The 22417-nt window shown below is 48.2% G+C and overlaps 1 protein-coding gene across 1 annotated transcript in view; it reads right to left on the bottom strand.

The window, feature by feature from the left end:
* The window catches only part of SNX29 (sorting nexin 29), a 1289390-nt gene that overhangs the window by 1184823 nt on the left and 82150 nt on the right, over window positions 1–22417 (bottom strand). Inside the window, exon 2 of the mRNA XM_040358531.1 lies at window positions 16834–16898. Within this exon, the coding sequence (XP_040214465.1) occupies window positions 16834–16898 (65 nt within the window). The remainder of the gene's footprint in view (window positions 1–16833; window positions 16899–22417) is intronic.

The following is a 22417-nucleotide window of genomic DNA, read 5'->3' on the forward strand; positions in this document are numbered from 1 at the left end:
AGTTATTGTCGGAAAACGGGTTTGGGACCCGGGGTCTTGCCCCAGCAACATGTATCATGAAAAAAAAGTTTAAAAACGGTCGTTTTTCTGGAGCAGCGATTTTAATGAAGTTTTAAAGTAAAAAAAAAAAATTCCTTTAACCACTTAAGGACCCTATACGTATACGTCGGCAGAATGGCATGGCTGGGCACATCCACGTACAGGTACGTCCTGTACTAGTACCCAGCCGTGGATCGCGGGCGCGCATCCCGCAACCTGGTCCGAAGCTCCGTGACTGGGACGGCGGGACTCGATTGCCGCTGGAGTCCCGCGATCGGTCCCCGGAGCTGAAGAACGGCGAGAGCTGTTGTGTAAACACGGCTTCCCCATTCTTTCACTCTGACGGCAAGCATCGATCGTGTCATCCCTTTTATAGGGGGGGACACAATCGATGACATCACACCTACAGCCACACCCCCCTACAGTTGCAAACACATTTCAGGGAACACATAACCCCAACAACGCCCCCTGTGGTTAACTCCCAAACTGCAACTGTCATTTTCACAATAAACAATGCATTTAAATGCATTTTTGCTGTGAAAATGACAATGGTCCCAAAATTGTCCGAAGTGTCCGCCATATTGTCGCAGTCACGAAAAAAATGGCTGATCGCCGCCATTAGTAGTGAAAAAAAAAAAATTAATAAAAATGCAATAAAACTATCCCCTGTTTTGTAAATGCTATTAAATTTTGCGCAAACCAACCGATAAAACGCTTATTGCAATTTTTTTTACCAAAATAGTAGAAAGAATACGTATCGGGCCTAGAACTGGGGGGATATTATAGCAAAAAGTAAAAAATATTGCATTTTTTTCAAAATTGTCGCTCTATTTTTGTTTATAGCGCAAAAAAAGAAAAACCGCAGAGGTGATCAAATAGCTTTAGTTGGGGGGGGGGGGGGAAAAAAAAGGACGCCAATTTGTTTGGGAGCCACGTCGCACGAGACCGCGCAATGGTCAGTTAAAATGACGCAGGCCAAATCACAAAAAGGGGCCTGGTCTTTTACCTTCAATTTTGGTCCGGGTCTTAAGTGGTTAAATAGCGTACCTGCTGGGTGTCTATAGTAAGCCTGTGAAGTGGCACATGTTTAGAACTGTCCCTGCACAACATGAGATTACTATAAGAAAAAAGTCATTTAAGACTGCTTGCGGCTTTAATGTAATGTTTGGTCCCTGCAATATGATGAAAATCACTGAGAAAAATAGCATGGTTTCCCCGCCCCCCTCCCCCCAGGTCATTACAAGCCCCTTTGGCCCTATATACTTTGAACAACAGTATACAGGCAGTCAGGGGCCGGCCTTAGGTGTTCAGGCACCCTGTGCGAGCTAATCCTGTGGCGCCCCCCCAGACCGCTACACACTGACGCTACACAATAAACTACCCACAGACCGCTACACAATACACACGACTGACCGCTACACAATATACACACATCTGACCGCTACACACTGACCGCTACACAATAAACTACCCACAGACCGCTACACAATATACACACACTGACCGCTACACAATACCCACTGACCGCTACACAATATACACACACTGACCGCTACACAATATACACACACTGACCGCTACACAATTACACACACTGACCGCTACACAATAAACTACCCACAGACCGCTACACAATACACACACTGACCGCTACACAATACACACACTGACCGCTACACAATACACACACTGACCGCTACACACCCCCCAGACCGCTACACAATACACACACTGACCGCTACACAATACACACACTGACCGCTACACAATACGCACACTGACCGCTACGCAATACACACACTGACCGCTACGCAATACACACACTGACCGCTACGCAATACGCACACACTGACCGCTACACAATACGCACACACTGACCGCTACACAATACACACACTGACCGCTACACAATACGCACACTGACCGCTACACAATACGCACACACTGACCGCTACACAATACGCACACACTGACCGCTACACAATACACACACACTGACCGCTACACAATACGCACACACTGACCGCTACACAATACGCACACACTGACCGCTACACAATACGCACACTGACCGCTACACAATACACACACTGACCGCTACACAATACACACACTGACCGCTACACAATAAACTACCCACAGACCACTACACAATACACACAGACACTACAGCATTGGTGAATTTTACTATAAAGGCATTGGTGGACTACAAGGCTCAGCATTTTACTATAGGGGGCATTGGTGGACTACAAGGCCCAGCATTTTACTATAGGGGGCTCTGGTGGACTACAAGGCCCAGCATTTTACTTTAGGAGGAATTGGTGGACTACAATGACCAGCATTTTAGTCCACCAATGCCTCCTATAGTAAAATGCTGGGCCTTGTAGTACACCAGAGCCCCCTATAGTAAAAGGTCCAGCATTTTACTATGGAGGCATCACACGTTACACACTGACTTTCTGGCTGCTGCTCCCTCCCTCTCCCCAGACCAATACCTACTCCCTTGGGGGGTGACACAGAGGAGGGGGGGGGGGTAAACTGACCTGGCAGATGAGCCCTCAGGAGACACACATCGGGAGGCAGGACTCCGGGAGCAAGCAAGCAGGCACTATCATCGAATCCACAGTGCAGCTCCGCCCCCGCCTCCACACATGACCAGCACCAGCTCAGCATGGCCATTCACAGACCCCCATGTCTGCTTCCTGGCATGCCCCGCCCATCGCACATGGCCCGTTCGGCCAATCACAGAGCACCCACTGGCTCAAAGCACATCGCATATCGTGACAGCGATAGCGAGTGGAGAAATCCGGCTGCTACTGGCCACAGGACGCAACAGGCACGGCGCCCTGTTGCTGATGGCGCCTTGTGCGGGCGCACGACTCGCACAACGCTAAGGCCGGCCCTGCAGGCAGTGCAAACAAGACAGGGACTGTAGGTTTGTTGTTCAGTAAAATCTGTTAGTAATTTTCAACTGTACTTCTTTAAAGGTGTAAATTCAGCCATAAAATCTTTTTTTAAGCTTTAGAGACATAGAAACATAGAGAAGGGTTATCACCCCTGTAACATTTGGTTTTGCGGTCTGTGTGCATCTGTTTCAGAAGATTGCACTCACTTTCTGTCCCAATGACAAATTATTTTTTGAAAATTCGCTTTTTTTTTTTGTGAAACAAGATTGGTGATAAAGCATCAGTGGACAGGAGACACCTTTTCAGAAGAGAATTTCCCTTCCTAGGGGTAGATTTCCTCTCACTTCCTGTTGTCTCCTTCCGTTTGCAAGTAGGGGTTGTTTGTAAGTTGGATGTTTGAAAGTAGGGGCCTGCCGTATATGCTCTGCATAAATTTGGGCCCTAGGTGTTGGTGTTGCCACAACACTATAAGCCCTTATAGTAGTCTTGGTGCGCGTGGAACTCCCTGATGTAAATATTAGATCAAGAATTGTAATTGCATGCCCCTGTTAAACAGAGGCAGAAAAATTGGCCTTAGGCACTGGGTGCTGTTGCCACAACACTGCAACCCCTCACAGATTACTCTAGTTGGAGCACAGCAATGAGCCCGCTGCAAAGTATTGCATCAAAAATTGTAATTACACGCCCCTGTTAAACAGGGGCAGAAAAATTGGGGGGGCCTTAGCCACTGGTGGAACCAACAATGTTCTTACAAGCTATCACCAAGATTATTGAGGAGGAAAAAGGATATTCACTCAGCATAACGGGATAGTCACTCAGCATCAGCATAGGCAGTCTTGAAGGATCTGACATTTTAAAAAAAAAATATTCAGTACATCAGCATCAGGTGCTTGGTAGCTGGTGGTGATCCAAGCCCGATTCATTTTTATGAAGGTCAGTCGATCGACCGAGTCGGTGGAGAGGCGCACCCTGTGATCGGTTACAAAGCCTCGAGCAGCACTGAATGTGCGTTCTGAAAGAACGCTGGATGCAGGACAAGCCAGTAGCTCAATTGCGTACTGTGCAAGCTCTGGCCAGTGATCCATCCTCAAGGACCCAGTAAGCCAGAGGATTTTCGGTGGGAAAGGTGTCCAAGTCTGATCTTGTCCTAGGTATTCTCGCACCAGTTAAAACAGACGCTGGCGATGGTTGCTGAACCGGTCATACCTTGGGGGCTGCGGACTAAAAAATTGTCTGAAACGCATCGTCAGATGCCACCTCTCCACCGCTCCTTCTGTGACTGACCAAAGCCTCAGCAACACGTTGTCCAGGACCAGGATTTTTGTAACCCCCCAGTCTCTGGGAACGCATTGCACAGACCTTTCTGCAAGGCCTCCCGAAGATGTTTCATCTTCTGCTCCCTCTGCGCCGGCAAGATAAGGTCCGCAACCTTATTCTTTGTTACGTGGATCAAGGAGAGTTGCCAGCCAGTAATGATCCCTCTCCTTGATAGCACGAACATGAGGATCCTTCCGCAGGCTTTGCAGGATCAGGGAGGCCATGCAGCGTAGGTTTGCTGAGGCATTCGGGGCAGAGTTCTCAGGGTCACTGAGGACGACATGATCCTCCCTCTGTTCTGCCTCAAGGGCCCTGTCCATTATTCCACGCAACGTGTGCTCCAACACGTGAATAAGAGGGACAGTCACACTGATGCATGCACTGTCACTGCTCACCATCCTTGTGGCCTCCTCAAATGGTGACAGGACAGTGCATGCATCCCTGATCAAGGCCCACTGGCGTGGGAAAAAAAACAAGCTCCCCTGACCAACTTCTGCTGCCATATTGGCACAGATACTTATTGATGGCCCTCTGCTGCGTGTGCAGCCGCTGCATCATGGCCAACATAGAGTTCCACCTGGTGGCATGTCACAGATTAGGCAGTTCTTGGCAGGTGTATTCCCTTTGGAGGTCTGTGCCAGCCGAGCACTGGCATTATATGACTGTCGGAAATGCACACAGACTTTCCTCGGGCCTGCTTCAGGACATCCTGTAAGACCGGGACCTGCCCAAGAACCGCTGCACCACCAAATTAAAGGACAAGGAGCAAAACAGGGCACATGGGTCAGTTGTCCCTGGTCGCAGGGCGTAGAGGAGGTTGGTGCCATTGTAGCAAACCACCATTCTGGCTTAATCTGGCATGGCGTCAACCACCTCTGAGCCTGCCCCTGCAGAGCTGACAGAACCTCTGCCCCAGTGTGGCTCCTGTCCCCCAAGCACACCAGCTCAAGCACCGCATGGCATCTCCTGCGTACCTGCGTAGCCCCTTGAACGCCTACGGATCACCGGTGGTTCTGAGGACACATTAGCACAGGAAGAGGCCACAGAGGAAGAAGAGGAGGGGTGGAGGAGAGGGGTGTGTCACCTTCAGTAGTAGCATTTTGGAGGCGTGGTGGCGGCACAACCTCCAACACTACTGTACCTTGTCCTGCGTCCTTCCCAGCTGCCAGCAGAGTCACCCTATGTGCCGTGAAAGATAGTTAACGTCCCTGTCCATGCCTGCTGGATCATGAGTCAGCGGTAATATGTACCTTACCACTGACCGCCCTGTCCAGCGAGGCATGGACATTGCCTTCCACATGGCAGTAGAGAGCCGGAACCGCCTTCCGTGAGAAAAAGTGGCGTTTGGGAACTTGCCAATGAGGTACCGCACATTCCACAAACTCATGGAAGGGGGCAGAATTTACCAACTGAAAAGGCAGCAGTTGAAGTGCTAGCAATTTAGTCGATGCGTGCTTTCACCGCTGGCATGGTGATGGCTGGGAGAGAACTCTTTCGCACTGCAGCAGCTGGAGCAGGGAAAATTGCCTTTGTACCGATAGTAGATTGGAAAAAATGTGTAGAGGGGCGCTAGACCACTCATGCTTACTAAATAGTAATCAACGTGATTCTGTGAAAAAAAAATAATTAAAAAATATAACTATTTCAAAAAATTTATGGTGAAATTCCAAAAGTGTCTCTACGTCCAAAAAAGACCCCTCGAGAAGTCTGTAAAAAAGTCCCAATAAATGTTCAAGGAATGGGAAAGCCATTCACCAACAAATCAATCAGTCTTAATCACCCTCTATTGGTGTTGAAGCAAACAAATGCGCTTACCATAATCTGGTAAGCGCATTTGTTTGCTTCAACACCAATAGAGGGTGGATTAAGAGATTGGATTTGTTGGTGATGGCTTTCCTTTCCTTTTGCACATAAAGAATACTCAAGAAAGAAGATTTGTTTCATTTACATGTGATGCATTGATTGAACATTTATTGGGACTTTTTACAGATTCTGAGGGGTCTTTTTTGGACGTAGAGACACTTTTGGAATTCACCATAATTTTTTTGAATAGTTATATTTTTTAATTATTTTTTCACAGAATCACGTTGGTTTACTATTTAGTAGCACTGAGTGGTCTAGCGCCCTCTACACATTTTTCCATTTATCACAATCAGTATTGTTTTCGAGGAGCAGCTTTTGTATTATTAATTTAATTAATTTTATTTTGTTTGGCGCTGAATGTAATTTTTTCACCGATAGTAGATTGCCCGCATGAACTAGGGCTGTACACACCTAATTCTACACCTCAGTCCCATCAGTGCAGGCTTCAGAAGAGGACTGAGGGTATAGTGGGGGTTGGAGATCCCAGCTTATGAGGGGCAAGGGGAGTCCGCTTGTTCTTTCGTGTGGGTCTTTGGAGGTACGCTTGCCAATGAACTGCATGCAGGTCGACATATGTCTGGTCCAAGCATGTGGTGCCCAAGCGGGTGATGTTTTGGCCACGCGAGATACGCTTGAGACATATTTGCAAATGGCAGCGGTGCGATCTGATGCACTCGTCTCAAAAAAGGCCCACAACCAGAAGAACTTTTGGAATAACGCTGAGACACAGCAGCTCCCTGCAAATGCGGAGCACTGCGTTGATGATGGAAGTTGGTGTGCTGCCCTTAAGCTGGCCCCTGGAGGGGCATCTTGCTCGTTGGAGATGTGCCTGTGCCTCCTCCTCCTCTCTTTACTATCAGGCACCCACGTAGATCAGTTGACCTCATCATCCCCTCCCTCCTCATCACTGTAGAAAACCTGCAGTATGCTGCAGCTGGGGGAACATGACTGCCAGATTGCTGTCCTTTTTGGACACCCCCTCTCTGGGCTCACGATACTGCCTTCCTCTACTGTGTACCATCATCGAAGCCTTCAAAACACTGCGCATCCTCATGCAGCATGTACCCAACACTGTGTTGAAACAGTTTGGGGGACTCCTTAGGAGGACATGGTGGGGCTAGGGAAGGAGTGACTGATGCTATTGAGCAGAGGGAAGAGGAATCCTTGGCAGCTGCTTTGCCAGACAAAGTACCCTGAGCCTGGGTGAGAGAGGATGGGGAGGATGAGGGACGGCTTGTCATCCAGTCTACCAAGTCTTTCGGCATGTTGCGGCTCAACGCGGCCAGCTGCCGAAAACAAGGACGAGCATGTCAACGGCCACGTGCTGATGAGGATGCACTGTGTCCACGACCAGCACCTGTTGCCTCTAGATGCAGAGCCTGCTTTGCCCTCGTGACTCTCTGCCTCTCCTTGTTGTCCTTCCAAACAAACTAATGGCCTGCAGAGGACAAAGGCAGTACACACACCTCGTAGCTTTAGGTGCAAACTGCAGAGGACACGTGCAGTACACACCAAGTAGCTTTAGGTGCAAACTACAGAGGACACGGCCAGTACACACCAAGTAGCTTTAGGTGCAAACTACAGAGGACACGTGCAGTACACACCAAGTAGCTTTAGGTGCAAACTACAGAGGACACAGACAATACACCATGTGAGAATACTGCAGCTAGCACAATCAACTGCCTGCCAGTAAATTAGGAATAGCTGATCTAGCTAAACTACACAGTGTATAAATATATGTACAACACTTGGGATGCATATATATCCTCTACACACTAACTTTAACTGACTAGCCTGCCTGCTCTATCTACCTATAAAAAATGACAGTCTCTCTCTCTCTGTCTTTAACCACCGCCGCAACACACAAAACAAAGACCGACCTGCAGGCGGCCTTTTATAGTGTGGGGCGTGTACTAAGCCCCCTGAGCTATAATTGGCCAAAGCCACCCTGGCTTTGGCCAATTATGGCTCTCCGTTTTTTGCATGCTGTGATTGGCCAAGCATGCGGGTCATAGTGCATGCTTGGCCAATCATCAGCCAGCAATGCACTGCGATGCCGCAGTGAATTTTGGGCCGTGGCGCACAACTCGAATTTGTCACGAACGGCCCATAACATTCGTATTTCGACAAATGGTCGAACATACTATGTTCGACTCGAACACGGGTTCGACTCGAACACGAAGCTCATCCCTACTTGTGGGACCCAAAAGGGGACTAAACCGCTCAGCAGATGTCCCGCAGTATCCTCTAGCTTAAGAGTGTCCCACACTGCGGTGATAAGAGCTCCAACAAGTGCCTTGTCTTGCGCTGACCCAGACCTGGAGTCCTCCTCACTGTTCGAAAGGTCCTGGTCCGCATCCTCTGATCCCTCAGAACCAGGGCCCTGGGCCGCAGCCGGGCCCAAGTCAGAGTCAGAGCTATCCCCAGGAGATGGTGTGGGAGGAGGCTTTTTTACCCCCCTTTTGCCCACACACCGCTTCCACCCTGGCAACAAATGATTTCAGGACTGCCGACCAAGTGTCCACAGGGACGGCAGGTGCAGGGGCACCGGCTGTCTCCACTGGAATGTCTAGGGAAGAGACGCCAGCTTCTGACGCCATGCTGACCCGCTCACCTGACAGCCCTCAGGGACTAATGTCAAGGTACAAGTGCACAAAAAAGAGAGAGACCCACCCTCCTTGCTGTACCGACCAAAAGGGGTATCCCAGGGGACTCACCACCCTGACAAGAAAGTTGTACAGAGCTGCGGTTCACTCTCCTTTAAACTGTGTGTGTCTGATTGTCTCGGAGGTAAAATTGCACTGTTCAGAAAGTCCCCCCAGCACCAAAAACTGCCTGCATCACAGCACGGCTACAAGAAAATGCCTGCCAGTCACAATTCAATAGCAGCAGCGCGGCCACAAGTAAATGGCGCTGATTTAAAGAAAAACGCTATCGGGGACACGGAGGTGGACGAGAAGGCAGGAAAAACATAGTGGCCCTCGAGCGGAGGACCCCCCATGGCAGACCACCCGCACAGAGAGCACCCCACAGCCCCCACCCCACAGCCCCCACCCAGGATATGAAAAAACAACCTTTCAGGTACATCCCAGGTCAGTAACAGCATGGTGGAAGAGGAAGGATGGGGAGGAGAGGAAAGGGAGGACACGAGACCCCCTAATCGACCCCCCCCGAGGAAAGCCCAGCTGTTCCATACTGCCAAGACCGCTGGCGTGTTCCTGACAGATCCATTTCCGAGCAGTAAGGAGTAGCTGCCGGCCACGGCCCAGCTAGCTGTCTGTGTCGCAACACAGACAGCTAGCAGCCTGGTCGTATGTGAGCCCCGGGGCAAAAAGCTCACCGGCCAGCCGTGGAGGAATGGGGTAGGTCGTGGCCGACCCAGCGCGTAGCTAAAGCCTGCTCATGCTCGATGACTGGGGGGGGGGGGGGGGGACTACAAGGATCTATATTATCCAGCCTGTCACCCAGCCTGCAGTTGATAGAAGATCTCAGGATCAAAAAAATAAAATATAAAAAAAATTTAAAACTTTATAAATAAAAAGTTCCTCAGGACCATGGGGAGCCAGGTCCTTCTCCTCTACTAGGCAGAAAAAAATTGAGCCGCTTAGGGCCTTGTGAGGGGTTATGACCAGAGGGACTGCCTCCTGGGCGGGGCTGTTTCAGCTTTGCTAAAGTTTACATGTTTTAACCATTAACATGTCTGCCTAGTCATCTCCTAATAGACGGAACATAACCCTACAGTCAAGAGTATAAAGGAAGCTGTGTCCGTCCATGGACGAAAGAAGTTTGATTTTTGTACTCACCGTAAAATCCTTTTCTCTGAAGGCGGTCCCTCTGGCTATAACCCCTTACCTTGCAATCAGCAGTTCCGTTTGTCAAAAAGCAGTACAAACCAGAAAAGGAGGGGCGAGTGCTATGTCCGTCCATGAACTTCAGAGAAAAGGATTCTACGGTGAGTACAAAAATCCTATTTTCTCTTTCATTCATGGACGGACACAGCTCCATTAAATTCTTGACATTAGGGATGTCCCCAAGCAGTGTCAAAAAACGAGGGGTGGGCACAGCAAACATACCAACTTCGACCTGAAAACAAACAGTGCTCCTCAACGAAGGAGTTGCAACCTTAAATAGCCGCCTGCAAAACTTTGCGGCCGAAGCAAGAATCCAAAGATGCACTCACGTCAAAACTTGTAAATTTTAGTGAAGGGTGTGAACGGATGACCAGTCGCTGTCTTACATACCTGCAAGACAGACGCTTGATGTCGGAAAGCCACAGGGAGGCACCTATTCCCCCAGTCGAATGCGCCGTGACAGGAAAGGGAGGCGGCCCGCCCCTTTAGGGCATAAGCCTGAATCACGATCTGTCTGATCCACCGAGAAATGGTGTCCGACGAGACCGCCAGGCCTTTCTTTGGACCAGTCACCGACACAAACATTAAGTCTGACCTCCGAAACGGAGCCGTAGCAGAGAGATATACTCGCAGAGCTCGGACAACATCCAAGGAATGTAGAGAAACTTTTTTGGGATGCGACGGCCGAGGACACAGGGAAGGAAGCACTATGTCACCATTAAGATTAAAGGCCGAAACAACCTTCGGAAGAAAGGGAAGGCCTGCGGGCATAGCACTGCTTTATCCTGGTGGAGGATCAAGTAGGGGATTTGCAAAACAAGGCCGCCATTCAGAAACCCTCCTGACTGATATAATAGCCACCAGAAAGGCTAACCTTCTAGAGAGTGTCAAAAGTGGAATCTCTCTGATTTCTCAAGGAGGTTTCTGAAGTACCGAGAGCACCAGATTCCAATCCCACAGGGGTAGTGGTGGACGAACCGGAGGGGCCACATGTCGAACCCCTGCACAAACATACTCACCAGTGGATGAGCTGCCAAGGGTCGTTGAAAGTAAACAGCCAAGGCTGAAATCTGCCTCTTAATGCTGGCTTAGGCCAAGTTTTTGATCCACCCCACGCTGTAAAAACAGCAGGATCCTGGAAACCGATAAGCCTGTGGGCGCCACTCCATCTCCCCACACATGGAGATAGACCTTTCATGTGCAATGATAGATCTTCCAAGAAGATGACTTCCGTGCCTCAGCACCGTGAAAGTACCGAGGGCCGATGCCAGGCCAAAAGGGAGAGCCACAAATTGGTAGTGGTCGTCCCACGACCGCAAAAGATCGCAGAAAATCACTGATGCCTGGCAAATATGGGGACATGCAAGTATGCTGCGACCACAGAGCGAACTGATTCCATCCTTAACTTCCATATTCTCACAAAAGGTGTTGAGGACCCTCGAGGTCCAAGTATTGGGACGACCCCTTCCTTTTTTGGGACTACAAACAGATTGGAGTAGAATCCCTGAAACCTTTCTGGCAGCGGCACAGGTACTATAACCCCACCCTCATCAGGTCCTGCACTGCCCCCCCACAGGGCGTTCCGTCAAGGCGGAAGAAGATAAAGGTTTGAGGGAAAGAATCTGTTTGCTGGACAAGAAAGAAACTATCTTGTACCCTGATGAAACCACTTCGCAAACCCACTTGGCGGAAAGCAGGGAGGTCCAACAAGCTGCAAACTTGCAAAGGCGACCCCCCCCACCCGAGAATTGGGGCGGGGCCAAACCTTCATGCTGTTGCAGACTTGTTTGGCTTACGAACCCAGGGACGCTTTTTTTCCCCCAGTCTGCCCCTTGTCAGACTGGGAACGCTTACCTGCAGGACCAGACTCATGAAAAAATGCCTCAGTAGATGCCCTGGCCGTATCCTCTAGCTTGAGAGTTTTCCGCACTGCGGTGATAAGTGCTCCAACAAGTGCCTTCTCCTGCACTGACCTGGACACAGAGTCTTCCCCACTGTCTGAAAGGTCCTGGTCTACATTCTCGGACACATCAGAGTCAGAGCTTTCACCCAGAAGATGGTGGGGGGGAAGGGGGCTGTTTTTACCCCCCTTAAGCCCACACACAGCTTCCACCCTGGCAACAAGGGACACCAGGACTGCCGACAAAGGCAACGCTGGGGTCCGCTCTACTCCAGCACAGTGTGTGTCTGAGGTGATCTGCCGTTCAGAATGACAAAACAACCAGCGCTAGAGGCCAAAACTAAGGCTAGAACCACACAGAGATGGCCGCCGGCCGCCTCAGCAAAAGAGAGTGAGCTACAAGAAAATGGCCGCATGCTGTATGAGCAGCAGAAACAGCGTGGCTACGAGAAAATGGATGCCAGCAGTAATTAGCATTAGTAACAGCGCGACCACAGGAAAATGGCGTTGATTGTTCTGAGGCAAGCAAAAAAGCAGCGAAAGCACAGGGCCTCCGAGTGGAGGCCCCTCACATGGCAGACCACCCACACCAGAGTGGACCCGTACAGCCGTGCAGCCCCCAGCCAGGACCCAGAGCCCCCCCCCGGTCAGGTACACAGCAGGCCCAGTAAAAGCATGGGGAGGAGGGATAGACGGGGAGAGAGGAAAGGGAGGGCAGAGAGACCACCTAAACGACCACCTAAACGACCACCCCAGAATCCCAGCTGGTTCCATCCTGCCAGACAGGAGGAACCTTACCCTGCAAGGACTGCTGGATGCGTTCCTGACAGATCCATCACCGAGCAGTACGGGAGTGGCTGACGGCCACGGCCCACTGTGATTTGGACAGCAGTAGCCCGTCATTGTAGCCCCGGAGCATATAGCTCACCGGCCACCCCAGGAGCAATCGGGGTATGTCATGGCCGACCCAGCGCGTAGCTAAGGCCTGCTCACGCTCGATGGCCGGACTGGGGAGACTACAAGGATCTATATTATCCAGCCTATCACCCAGTCGGCAGTCGGTACTATTCAGCTTGCTGTGTTACAACGTTTTTTAACTGTTTAACATGTCTGCCTAGTCCCTTTCCTGATTACGAGACATAACCCTAATGTCAAGAATTGGGGGTGGGAGGCTGTGTTTGTCCATGAACGAAAGAGAAATTCTGTGTTTCCCATCGGCATTGCACTGTTAACCCCCTTCAGAATGCTGTTTGGCTTCATACGTGATAAAAATGACCACCCAGTCCCACCTTCACAAGAGTCACCTCTGCTTGAAACTGCCCGCACAAGCAAATCCTCATGTGTGCGTCTGCTGTAACTGCCTGTCATTCTTGAGCAAGCAGATTCCCATGAATAAAAAAATAGAGGGAATGGGCCCTACAGGCTGCTTTAAACACATCACATCAAACCTCTAGGGAATCGCATATAAATCTGGCCATCGTCAAAAACAAAGTACAGTAGCTTTACAGTAAATTAGGTGACACGTATCACTGTATCCACAATAGGCAGTACTCCAAGCCCTGTAACACCACTACCCCCTTGGTGAAGAAACAAGGGAGGGACATGCTCAATCTAGGCAGCAAATACAACATTTTACAAACTGCTCTACAGATGGACCAGATGGCTGCAGGGACACTCACCATTCTCACCACAGGATTTATGCTTAGCAAAAGAAGGATCCAATCTGCATCCATTACAGAGATTCAGTCTCATAGAATCTTCAGGGACCCAATTCTCCATTAGTGAGTCTGCCACTCTGGACCTAAACAGCACTCTGGAGGAAACTCCTTGTCAGTTGTTACTGATTCAGTGTACACAAGGTCTAGTGCCAACAGGTTGCATTACAGGCAAAACCCCACATCTCTTCTTTCACTGCAGCAGGGTTCATTGCCATTCTTCTTAGCGATAAGCTATAGGAATGGATCTGGGTAGCACCAAACTTCTGATCTCTACTTAACCGTTGAGCATCTGTAGCACTATCAGGAGAACTGCACATTAGTGGACCATCTGTGTTGCTATGGCTATATTACTGATTTTTATAGCATAAATACAGTATTTTGAATGATTCATATTGTTATCAAAAATGATCATGTATTGTTTTTAGAAGCTAGTCTTCCCCTATTTGACTGGTTTATGGAGCTCATGCAACAGAAAGGACTCAGAGAAGCAAGAAGCAGTCTGGAAGATATGCTGGATAGAAGAAAGACAACTCCATATCACTAGGAAGACTGACAGAATTTAACGTTTACCTGGGGATGGCACCAAATCTACAACCCAAGTTTCCATCCAGCTCCTCAGTTTTTAATTTTAGGATATGATCAAGGAGGGTGCGACAGGGCCAACGTGAAATACATTTTGTCCGACAACCAATTTTGTTAATTTAGAAAGGAACTTGTGTCTTCTGTATTCATCTAGAGCAGGGATCGCCAAACTATAGTGCTGTTGCGGAACTACACGTCCCATGAGGCATTGTAAAACTCTGACATTCACAGACATGACTAGGCATGATGGGAATTGTAGTTTCTTAACAACTGGGAGGGCCATAGTTTGGAGACTCCTAATTTAGAGTTTCTACAGTAGGTGTTTGTGATATTGTGCTTTTAGCACGACAGCGTCGCGCTGATACTCGGCGACAGGGTGCCGAGATCTCCCCGACACCTCGCACTCACTGGAATAGTGACAGCACATCCCAGCAAGCGCGTCATAGAAGCGACGGGAGATCCGACTTGGATTCCCGCCAATTCTACAGCGTGTGCGGCGTTTGTTATGAATCCTGAGGGGGAAGTCCCCGCCGGATTTTAAATAAAAATCCGGCATGGGTCCCCCCCTCAGGAGCATACCGGGCCCTTAGGTCTGTTATGGGTTGTAAGGAGAGCCCCCCTACGCCGAAAAAAACGGCGTAGGGGGTCCCCCTACAATCCATACCAGACCCGTATCCAAAGCACGCTACCCGGCCAGCCAGGAAGGGAGTGGGGACGAGCGAGCGCCCCCCCCCCTCTCCTGAGCCGTACCAGGCTGCATGCCCTCAACATGGGGGGGTTGGGTGCTCTGGGGCAGGGGGGCGCACTGCGGCCCCCCCACCTCAGAGCACCCTGTCCCCATGTTGATGAGGACAGGGCCCCTTCCCGACAACCCTGGCCGTTGGTTGTCGGGGTATGCGGGCGGGAGGCTTATCGGAATCTGGGAGCCCCCTTTAATAAGGGGGCCCCCAGATACCGGCCCCCCACCCTAAGTGAATGAGTATGGGGTACATCGTACCCCTACCCATTCACCTGCAAGAAAAGTGGTAAAAACACAAATAAACCACACAGGGTATTAAAATATTTTATTTTTCTGCTCCGGAGGCCTCCCCTGTCTTCTTTATTAGCTCTTTTACCAGGGGAGGCTTCTTCTTTGACGTCTTCGGGTGGGTGGGGGCCGCCGTCTGGTTCTCTTCCACCGCCGGGGGGGGTCGCTTTTAAAAAAGCCCCCACCCCCCGGCGGGTTTCCTCCGGCGTCTTCGGCGGGGCTCTTCTTCTTCCGCTATCCCGACGGGTCTTCTCAACTCTCCGGGGTTCTCCTTCTGTCTTCGCCGCTCTCCGCTCTTGACTCGGCGCACCCCGGTTCTTCGTCTCGCTGTCCGGTGTCTTCTTCCGTGCTGTACGTCTTCTCCTTCCGTGCTGTGATGAGTTCTTCTTCCGTGCTGTGACGTCATGTTCTTCACACCGGACAGCGAGACGAAGAACCGGGGTGCGACGAGTCAAGAGCGGAGAGCGGCGAAGACAGAAGGAGACCCCCGGAGAGTTGAGAAGACCCGTCGGGATAGCGGAAGAAGAAGAGCCCCGCCAAAGACGCCGGAGGAAACCCGCCGGGGGGTGGGGGCTTTTTTAAAAGCGACCCCCCCCCCGGCGGTGGAAGAGAACCAGACGGCGGCCCCCACCCACCCGAAGACGTCAAAGAAGAAGCCTCCCCTGGTAAAAGAGCTAATAAAGAAGACAGGGGAGGCCTCCGGAGCAGAAAAATAAAATATTTTAATACCCTGTGTGGTTTATTTGTGTTTTTACCACTTTTCTTGCAGGTGAATGGGTAGGGGTACGATGTACCCCATACTCATTCACTTAGGGTGGGGGGCCGGTATCTGGGGGCCCCCTTATTAAAGGGGGCTCCCAGATTCCGATAAGCCTCCCGCCCGCATACCCTGACAACCAACGGCCAGGGTTGTCGGGAATGGGCCCTGTCCTCATCAACATGGGGACAGGGTGCTCTGAGGTGGGGGGGCCGCAGTGCGCCCCCCTGCCCCAGAGCACCCAACCCCCCCATGTTGAGGGCATGCAGCCTGGTACGGCTCAGGAGAGGGGGGGGGGGCGCTCGCTCGTCCCCACTCCCTTCCTGGCTGGCCGGGTAGCGTGCTTTGGATACGGGTCTGGTATGGATTGTAGGGGGACCCCCTACGCCGTTTTTTTCGGCGTAGGGGGGCTCTCCTTACAACCCATAACAGACCTAAGGGCCCGGTATGCTCCTGAGGGGGGGACCCATGCCGGATTTTTATTTAAAATCCGGCGGGGACTTCCCCCTCAGGATTCATAACAAACGCCGCACACGTGTAGAATTGGCGGGAATCCAAGTCGGATCTCCCGTCGCTTCTATGACGGCTCTGTCTCCATCGCGGCAAGCCAGCTCGGCGCTGGCTCCCGCGATGGGGCTCGTAGGTGCTCAATCTCGCCGAGAAAGAGAGCGAGATTGACACAAAATCGGGTTCACCTACTGTAGTTTTAAAACTTGCAAAGCCCTGGATTCTTTCAATCCAACATGCCCAATCCAAATCAATCCACTGCAACCTTTGAGTACATTTACCACAGTCTGCTTACACATTTGCCTCTATTACTCCCTCCTGTAAACACCATTAAAAAGATTCTTCAAATAAAAACATATATCTTACCTGCTTTACTGCATCCAATAAACGTTCCATTAGAAACTGTCTTTTTAAGTCATTGTTCTGTGGCCCTGTAAAAGTTATTGAGTTTAGTCTTTAGATATTTTTATTTTCACATAGAGAACTACCAGCAATAAATAGCAGATATAATAGGTTTATTGTAGGCTGCATAAATGATAAGTAACTAAAACCTAAACAAGCATAAACCAGTACATCATAATGCATTGCTTGCAAAAAAGGTAACAGTGTTCCTCATCTACAAAAGCAGCATACTATCGGGAAAAAAACACACGACATAATAGACTGTTCTTACAGGTTTCACTGCCAGGTCCATACGCTGGACCTAAAAAGTACCTGCAGGTGGCCAAGTCTGTACATCGTATGGACCTCATTTCTCCCTCTCTTTTAAGCTTATGGTCACTTCAATGACTAAAAGCTTATATCAGAATTGTTCAGCAGATTACAACCCACTGATCAGAGTTATTAACCTCTAATGTGATTTTTAGTGTATTTTTTGTGAAAATAGCAATATTATGAACATTTGCGCAATAAATATTGCTGTGCCCAAAAAATCTGTAGCACTTTTTTTTTATTCTACATGTCGTGGGCTTTCAGGAAAAGACAAGTTTGAGGGTCTTTGCAAATTCTGAAAGCTGTAAGTGAAACATTGTAACCTCCAGATTTTTAGAGTAAATTGTTTTGATTTACAGTTTTATGTACCTTCAGTTTTCACCATTTTACAAAAATGTGCAATATAAAAAAGTAAAAAAAAACATTTATTTATTAACTCAATGCAGTTAAAAAACTTTTATATTTGCTAGGAATTTAGCAGGAATTGTGTACATTTTACCATGTACGAATCCACTTATAGGGGTGCAACGGATCGTCATTGATCCGTGATCCGCACGGATCAATGACTTCGGATCGGCACACACGTGATCCGTGGTGTGCCGCGGGACTGCAGAACAAAGTGGTAAAAAAACACATTGAAATTGTCTCCGCTGTTTGCACACAGCCCCGCCTGCTCCTAACCACGCTGTGATAGACAGAACGCGTGTCCAATGCGCTGATGTGTTTTGTCTATTACAACGTGGGCTTAGGAGGAGGTGGGGCTGTGTACGAGCAGGAGTGGAGACGGCGGTGAGTTCAGTTTGTCTCTGCTAGAAACCATGTGCTGCTGCCGTCCATCCGTTCCCCCCACACTTCTCCCTGCTGGCTCTGATAACCCCCCCTCCCGTCCGTCCGTCCGTTCCCCCCCCCCTCCAGCTGCAGTCCGTTCCTCCCCCCAGCTGCCGTCCGTTCCCCCCCCCCCCTTCCAGCTGCCTTCCGTCCGTTCGTTCCTCCTCCCCCAGCTGACGAGTCTCCTGTCCTTGCTGCAAATAGCACACAGTGAGATGGGTAAGCTATGCTCTTCCCATCTCAACTGTGAGGACTGTTTTTGGAGCTGACAGGGTTAACAAAGAGAACCTGTCACCTTCAATTGCTATGACACAGGGAATTGTTTTCTCTTGTGTAATAGCAATAAAGTTAAAAGTAAAAAAAAATAAGAAATAATTCAATTAATAAAAAAATAAGTAATTAAAAAGTAAAGAAGAAGAAAAATATTAAAAATAAGAAAATTATACAAAAATTAAAAAAGTAAAAACGACAAGCTACAAAAAAAAAAAAAGTGATAATGTAATAAAAAAAAAAGAAGAAACAAAAAATATTTGAACTAACCGTGCCGCCCCTGCCATCCAACTGCTATTCTCCGGGGGGGGGTGGTTCGGTTGGTGGGGAGGGGGTGCATTGCAAAACCTGGCCTTGGGGTGGCAGGGAAAGGAAATCCAGCCCTGCTGGCTGCCCTCTCACTTCTTCCACCCTGGCGAGGCGGCAATTTGGGGCACAGTGAGGCGGCAATTTGGGGCACAGTGAGGCGGCAATTTGGGGCACAGGGAGGCTGCAAATTTTTTTTTTGCTGATCCGAAAAATGATCCGATCCGTGACTCCTGATCCGAGGAACGATCCGAACCGTGAGTTTTTTGATCCGTTGCACCCCTATTAATAAATTTAATGTATTTTTAGTAAGGGGCCTGAGAAAACCAGTAGCACCTTCTTTTAATTCTAGAGGTCATATGCTGTCAGAAAATATATTGTTTGGGGGGGTCTTTCACAAATTTTGAAAGCTGAAAAGGGAAAAATAAAAACCTTCAGATTTTTTGAGAAATGTGGATATTTACATTTTTTGCGTACGTTTGATTTTTATCATTTTGCAAAAAGGTGCAATGTAAATTTTTTTTTTTGTTATTTATTAACTTCATACAGGTTAAGCTTTTATATTTAGTAGGGATTTAGCAGAAATTATTTTTTAAATGATCTGCGTTTTTATCTGCTAATAATGGTTTTAGTGTATTTTTTGCAAATATATTGGTAGCACCTTCTTTTTATTCCAGATGTCATATGCTTTCAGAAAGGTTTTGGGGGGGGGGGGGGTCTTTCACAAATTCTGAAAGCTGTAAGGGAAAAATTAAAACCTTCAGATTTTTAGAGAGATTTAGATATTTTAATTTTTGCATACGTTCGATTTTCACAATTTTGCAAAAAGGTGCAATGTAAAAATTACAAATATTTGTTATTTATTAACTCAATACAGGTTAAGCTTTTATATTTAGTAGGAATTTTGCAATAATTTGCTGTGTATTTATCTGCTAATCCTGATTTTTGTGGATTTTTAGTAAAAATATTGTTTTGATAAACATTTGCGCAAATATCGTTGGGACCTAAAAAAAAATGAAAAAAATCAGTAGAACCTTCTTTGTATTGTACTGGTTGTGTGCTTTCAGAAAATAATAGGATTTTTGCACTTACCGTAAAATCCTTTTCTCTGAGTTCATGGACGGACACAGCCTTAGGCCCCTTTCAGACTGGGGTGGGAGCCGCGGTGGCGGTATAACGCCGCTAAAAATAGCGGCATTATACCGCCGGGATTGCCGCGGGAATCGGCAATCCCGGCGGTATAATGCCGCTATTTTTAGCGGCGTTATCCCGCCATAACGGCTCCCACCCCAGTCTGAAAGGGGCCTAAGGCTGTGTCCGTCCATTAACTCAGAGAAAAGGATTTTACGGTAAGTGCAAAAATCCTATTATTTTCTGAAAGCACACAACCAGTACAATACAAAGAAGGTTCTACTGATTTTTTTCATTTTTTTTTAGGTCCCAACGATATTTGCGCAAATGTTTATCAAAACAATATTTTTACTAAAAATCCACAAAAATCAGGATTAGCAGATAAATACACAGCAAATTATTGCAAAATTCCTACCAAATATAAAGGCTTAACCTGTATTGAGTTAATAAATAACAAATATTTGTAATTTTTACCTTTTTTGCACCTTTTTGCAAAATTGTGAAAATCGAACGTATGCAAAAATTTAAATATCTAAATCTCTCTAAAAATCTGAAGGTTTTCATTTTTCCCTTACAGCTTTCAGAATTTGTGAAAGACCCCCCCCCCCCCAAACCTTTCTGAAAGCATAGGACTTCTGGAATAAAAAGAAGGTGCTACCAATATATTTGCAAAAAATACACTAAAACCATTATTAGCAGATATAAACGCAGATCATTTAAAAAATAATTTCTGTTAAATCCCTACTAAATATAAAAGCTTAACCTGTATGAAGTTAATAAATAACAAAACAATTTAAATTTTTACATTGCACCTTTTTGCAAAATGATAAAAATCAAACGTACGCAAAAAATGTAAATATCTACATTTTTCAAAAAATCTGAAGGTTTTTATTTTTCCCTTTTCAGCTTTCAAAATTTGTCAGGCGCATTGCGGGCGGTATTGCCGCGGTTTCCCATTGTTTTCAATAGGAAAGGGGCGGTATACATGCCGCTCCTCTCACCGCTCCAAAGATGCCCTCGGGCTTTCACATTGAGTAGGCAGTGAAGAAGTTTTTCAGGCGGTATAGCAGCGCTATTTTTAGCGTTGTACCGCCTGAAAAACTCCTCAGTGTGAAAGGGGTCTTAATCTTGACAAAGTGGGTATTAGCCTTCCTTTAGGAGCGACTAGCCAGAATCAAAGTTGAACAGCCCCGCCCAGGGGGCATCCTACTGGCTATATTCCCTCAGCCTGCACTCAGCAGCTCAGTTCGTCAAAAGCAGTACAACTTAAAAAGGAGTGGTGGGTGCTCAGATAGTGATTCAGGCTTACACTATAAGGAGTTGAAACTCCTCAGTTAAGGAGCTCTGTTTTGTTTTGGGGTGAAGTTTAATTTCATGCTGTTCCCACCCCTCGTTTTTTGACACTGCTTTGGGACGTCCCACTTTGTCAAGATTAAGGCTGTGTCCATCCATGAACTCAGAGAAAAGGATTTTACGGTGAGTACAAATATTCTATTTTCTCTTTCGTTCATGGACAGACACAGCCTTAAATCTTGACAAAGTGGGACGTCCCAAAGCAGTGTCAAAAAACGAGGGGTGGGAACAGCATGAAATTAAACTTCATCCCAAAACAAAACAGAGCTCCTTAACTGAGGAGTTGCAACTCCTTATGGTGTAAGCCTGAATCACTATCTGTCAGATCCACCTCGAGATGGTGGCCGACGGGACCGATAGGCCCTTCTTGGGACCAGCCACCGAAACAAACAGTGAGTCTGACCTCCGGAACGGAGCCGTAGTAGATAAGTATACTTTCAGAGCTCGGGCAACGTCCAAGGAGCAACGTCGTCTCCTTTGAATTCAACAGATGAGGACACAAGGATGGAAGTACAATGTCTTCATTGAGATAGAAACCTGAAACGACCCTAGGCAGAAAGAAGGCTGCAGACTATCCTTGTGGAAGATCAGATAGGGAGCCTTGCATGACAAGGCTGCCAGCTCAGAGAGCCATCTAACTGACGTAACGGCCACCAAAAAGACAATTTTCTGAGAAAGTGTCAACAAGGTAAATTTTTTACCTAATGTTCTCAAACAGTGGTTTCTGAAGCACCGAGAGGCCATGCCGTTAAGGCCAGTAACTGTAAGAAAGATGGTGTATGAGACCTTGTGACAGCAGGTCCTCTCGTAGCGGTAGACGTCAAGGGACGTCTGCTATTCAAGCCCCACGGAAGTAGTGGAGGGCGGACCGGAGGGGCCACCTGCAGAACCCCCTGTACAAACGTTCTCAGTAGAGAGTGAGCCGCCAGGGGTCGTTGTAAAAAAGGCAGCCAGGGCAGATATCTGTCCCTTATTCGTACTTCAAGCAAACTTTTGGTCCGCCCCACGCTGCAAGAACAACAGGACTCTGGAAACCAAATAAGTATGCGGATGTCACCTCATTTCCTCACAAATGGATATGTAGGCCTTCCAAGTGCGATGGTAAATCTTCCTAGAGGACGATTTCCAAGAACTCCTCATGGTAGAGATCACAGAGTCTGACAGGCCCCGGTCTCTTAGCACCTGACTTTAATAGCCATTCCGTTAAAGTCAGTGACTGTAAAACAGGATGGCGTATGAGACCTTGCGACAGCAGGTCCTTTCGTAACGGTAGACTCCAAGGGGTGTCTGCTACCAGACGCACTAGATCGGCGTACCAAGGACGCAGAGGCCAACCCGGAGCAATTAGGAT

The sequence above is a fragment of the Rana temporaria genome, chromosome 6 (genome assembly GCF_905171775.1).
Source record: "Rana temporaria chromosome 6, aRanTem1.1, whole genome shotgun sequence".
Lineage (NCBI taxonomy): Eukaryota > Metazoa > Chordata > Amphibia > Anura > Ranidae > Rana > Rana temporaria.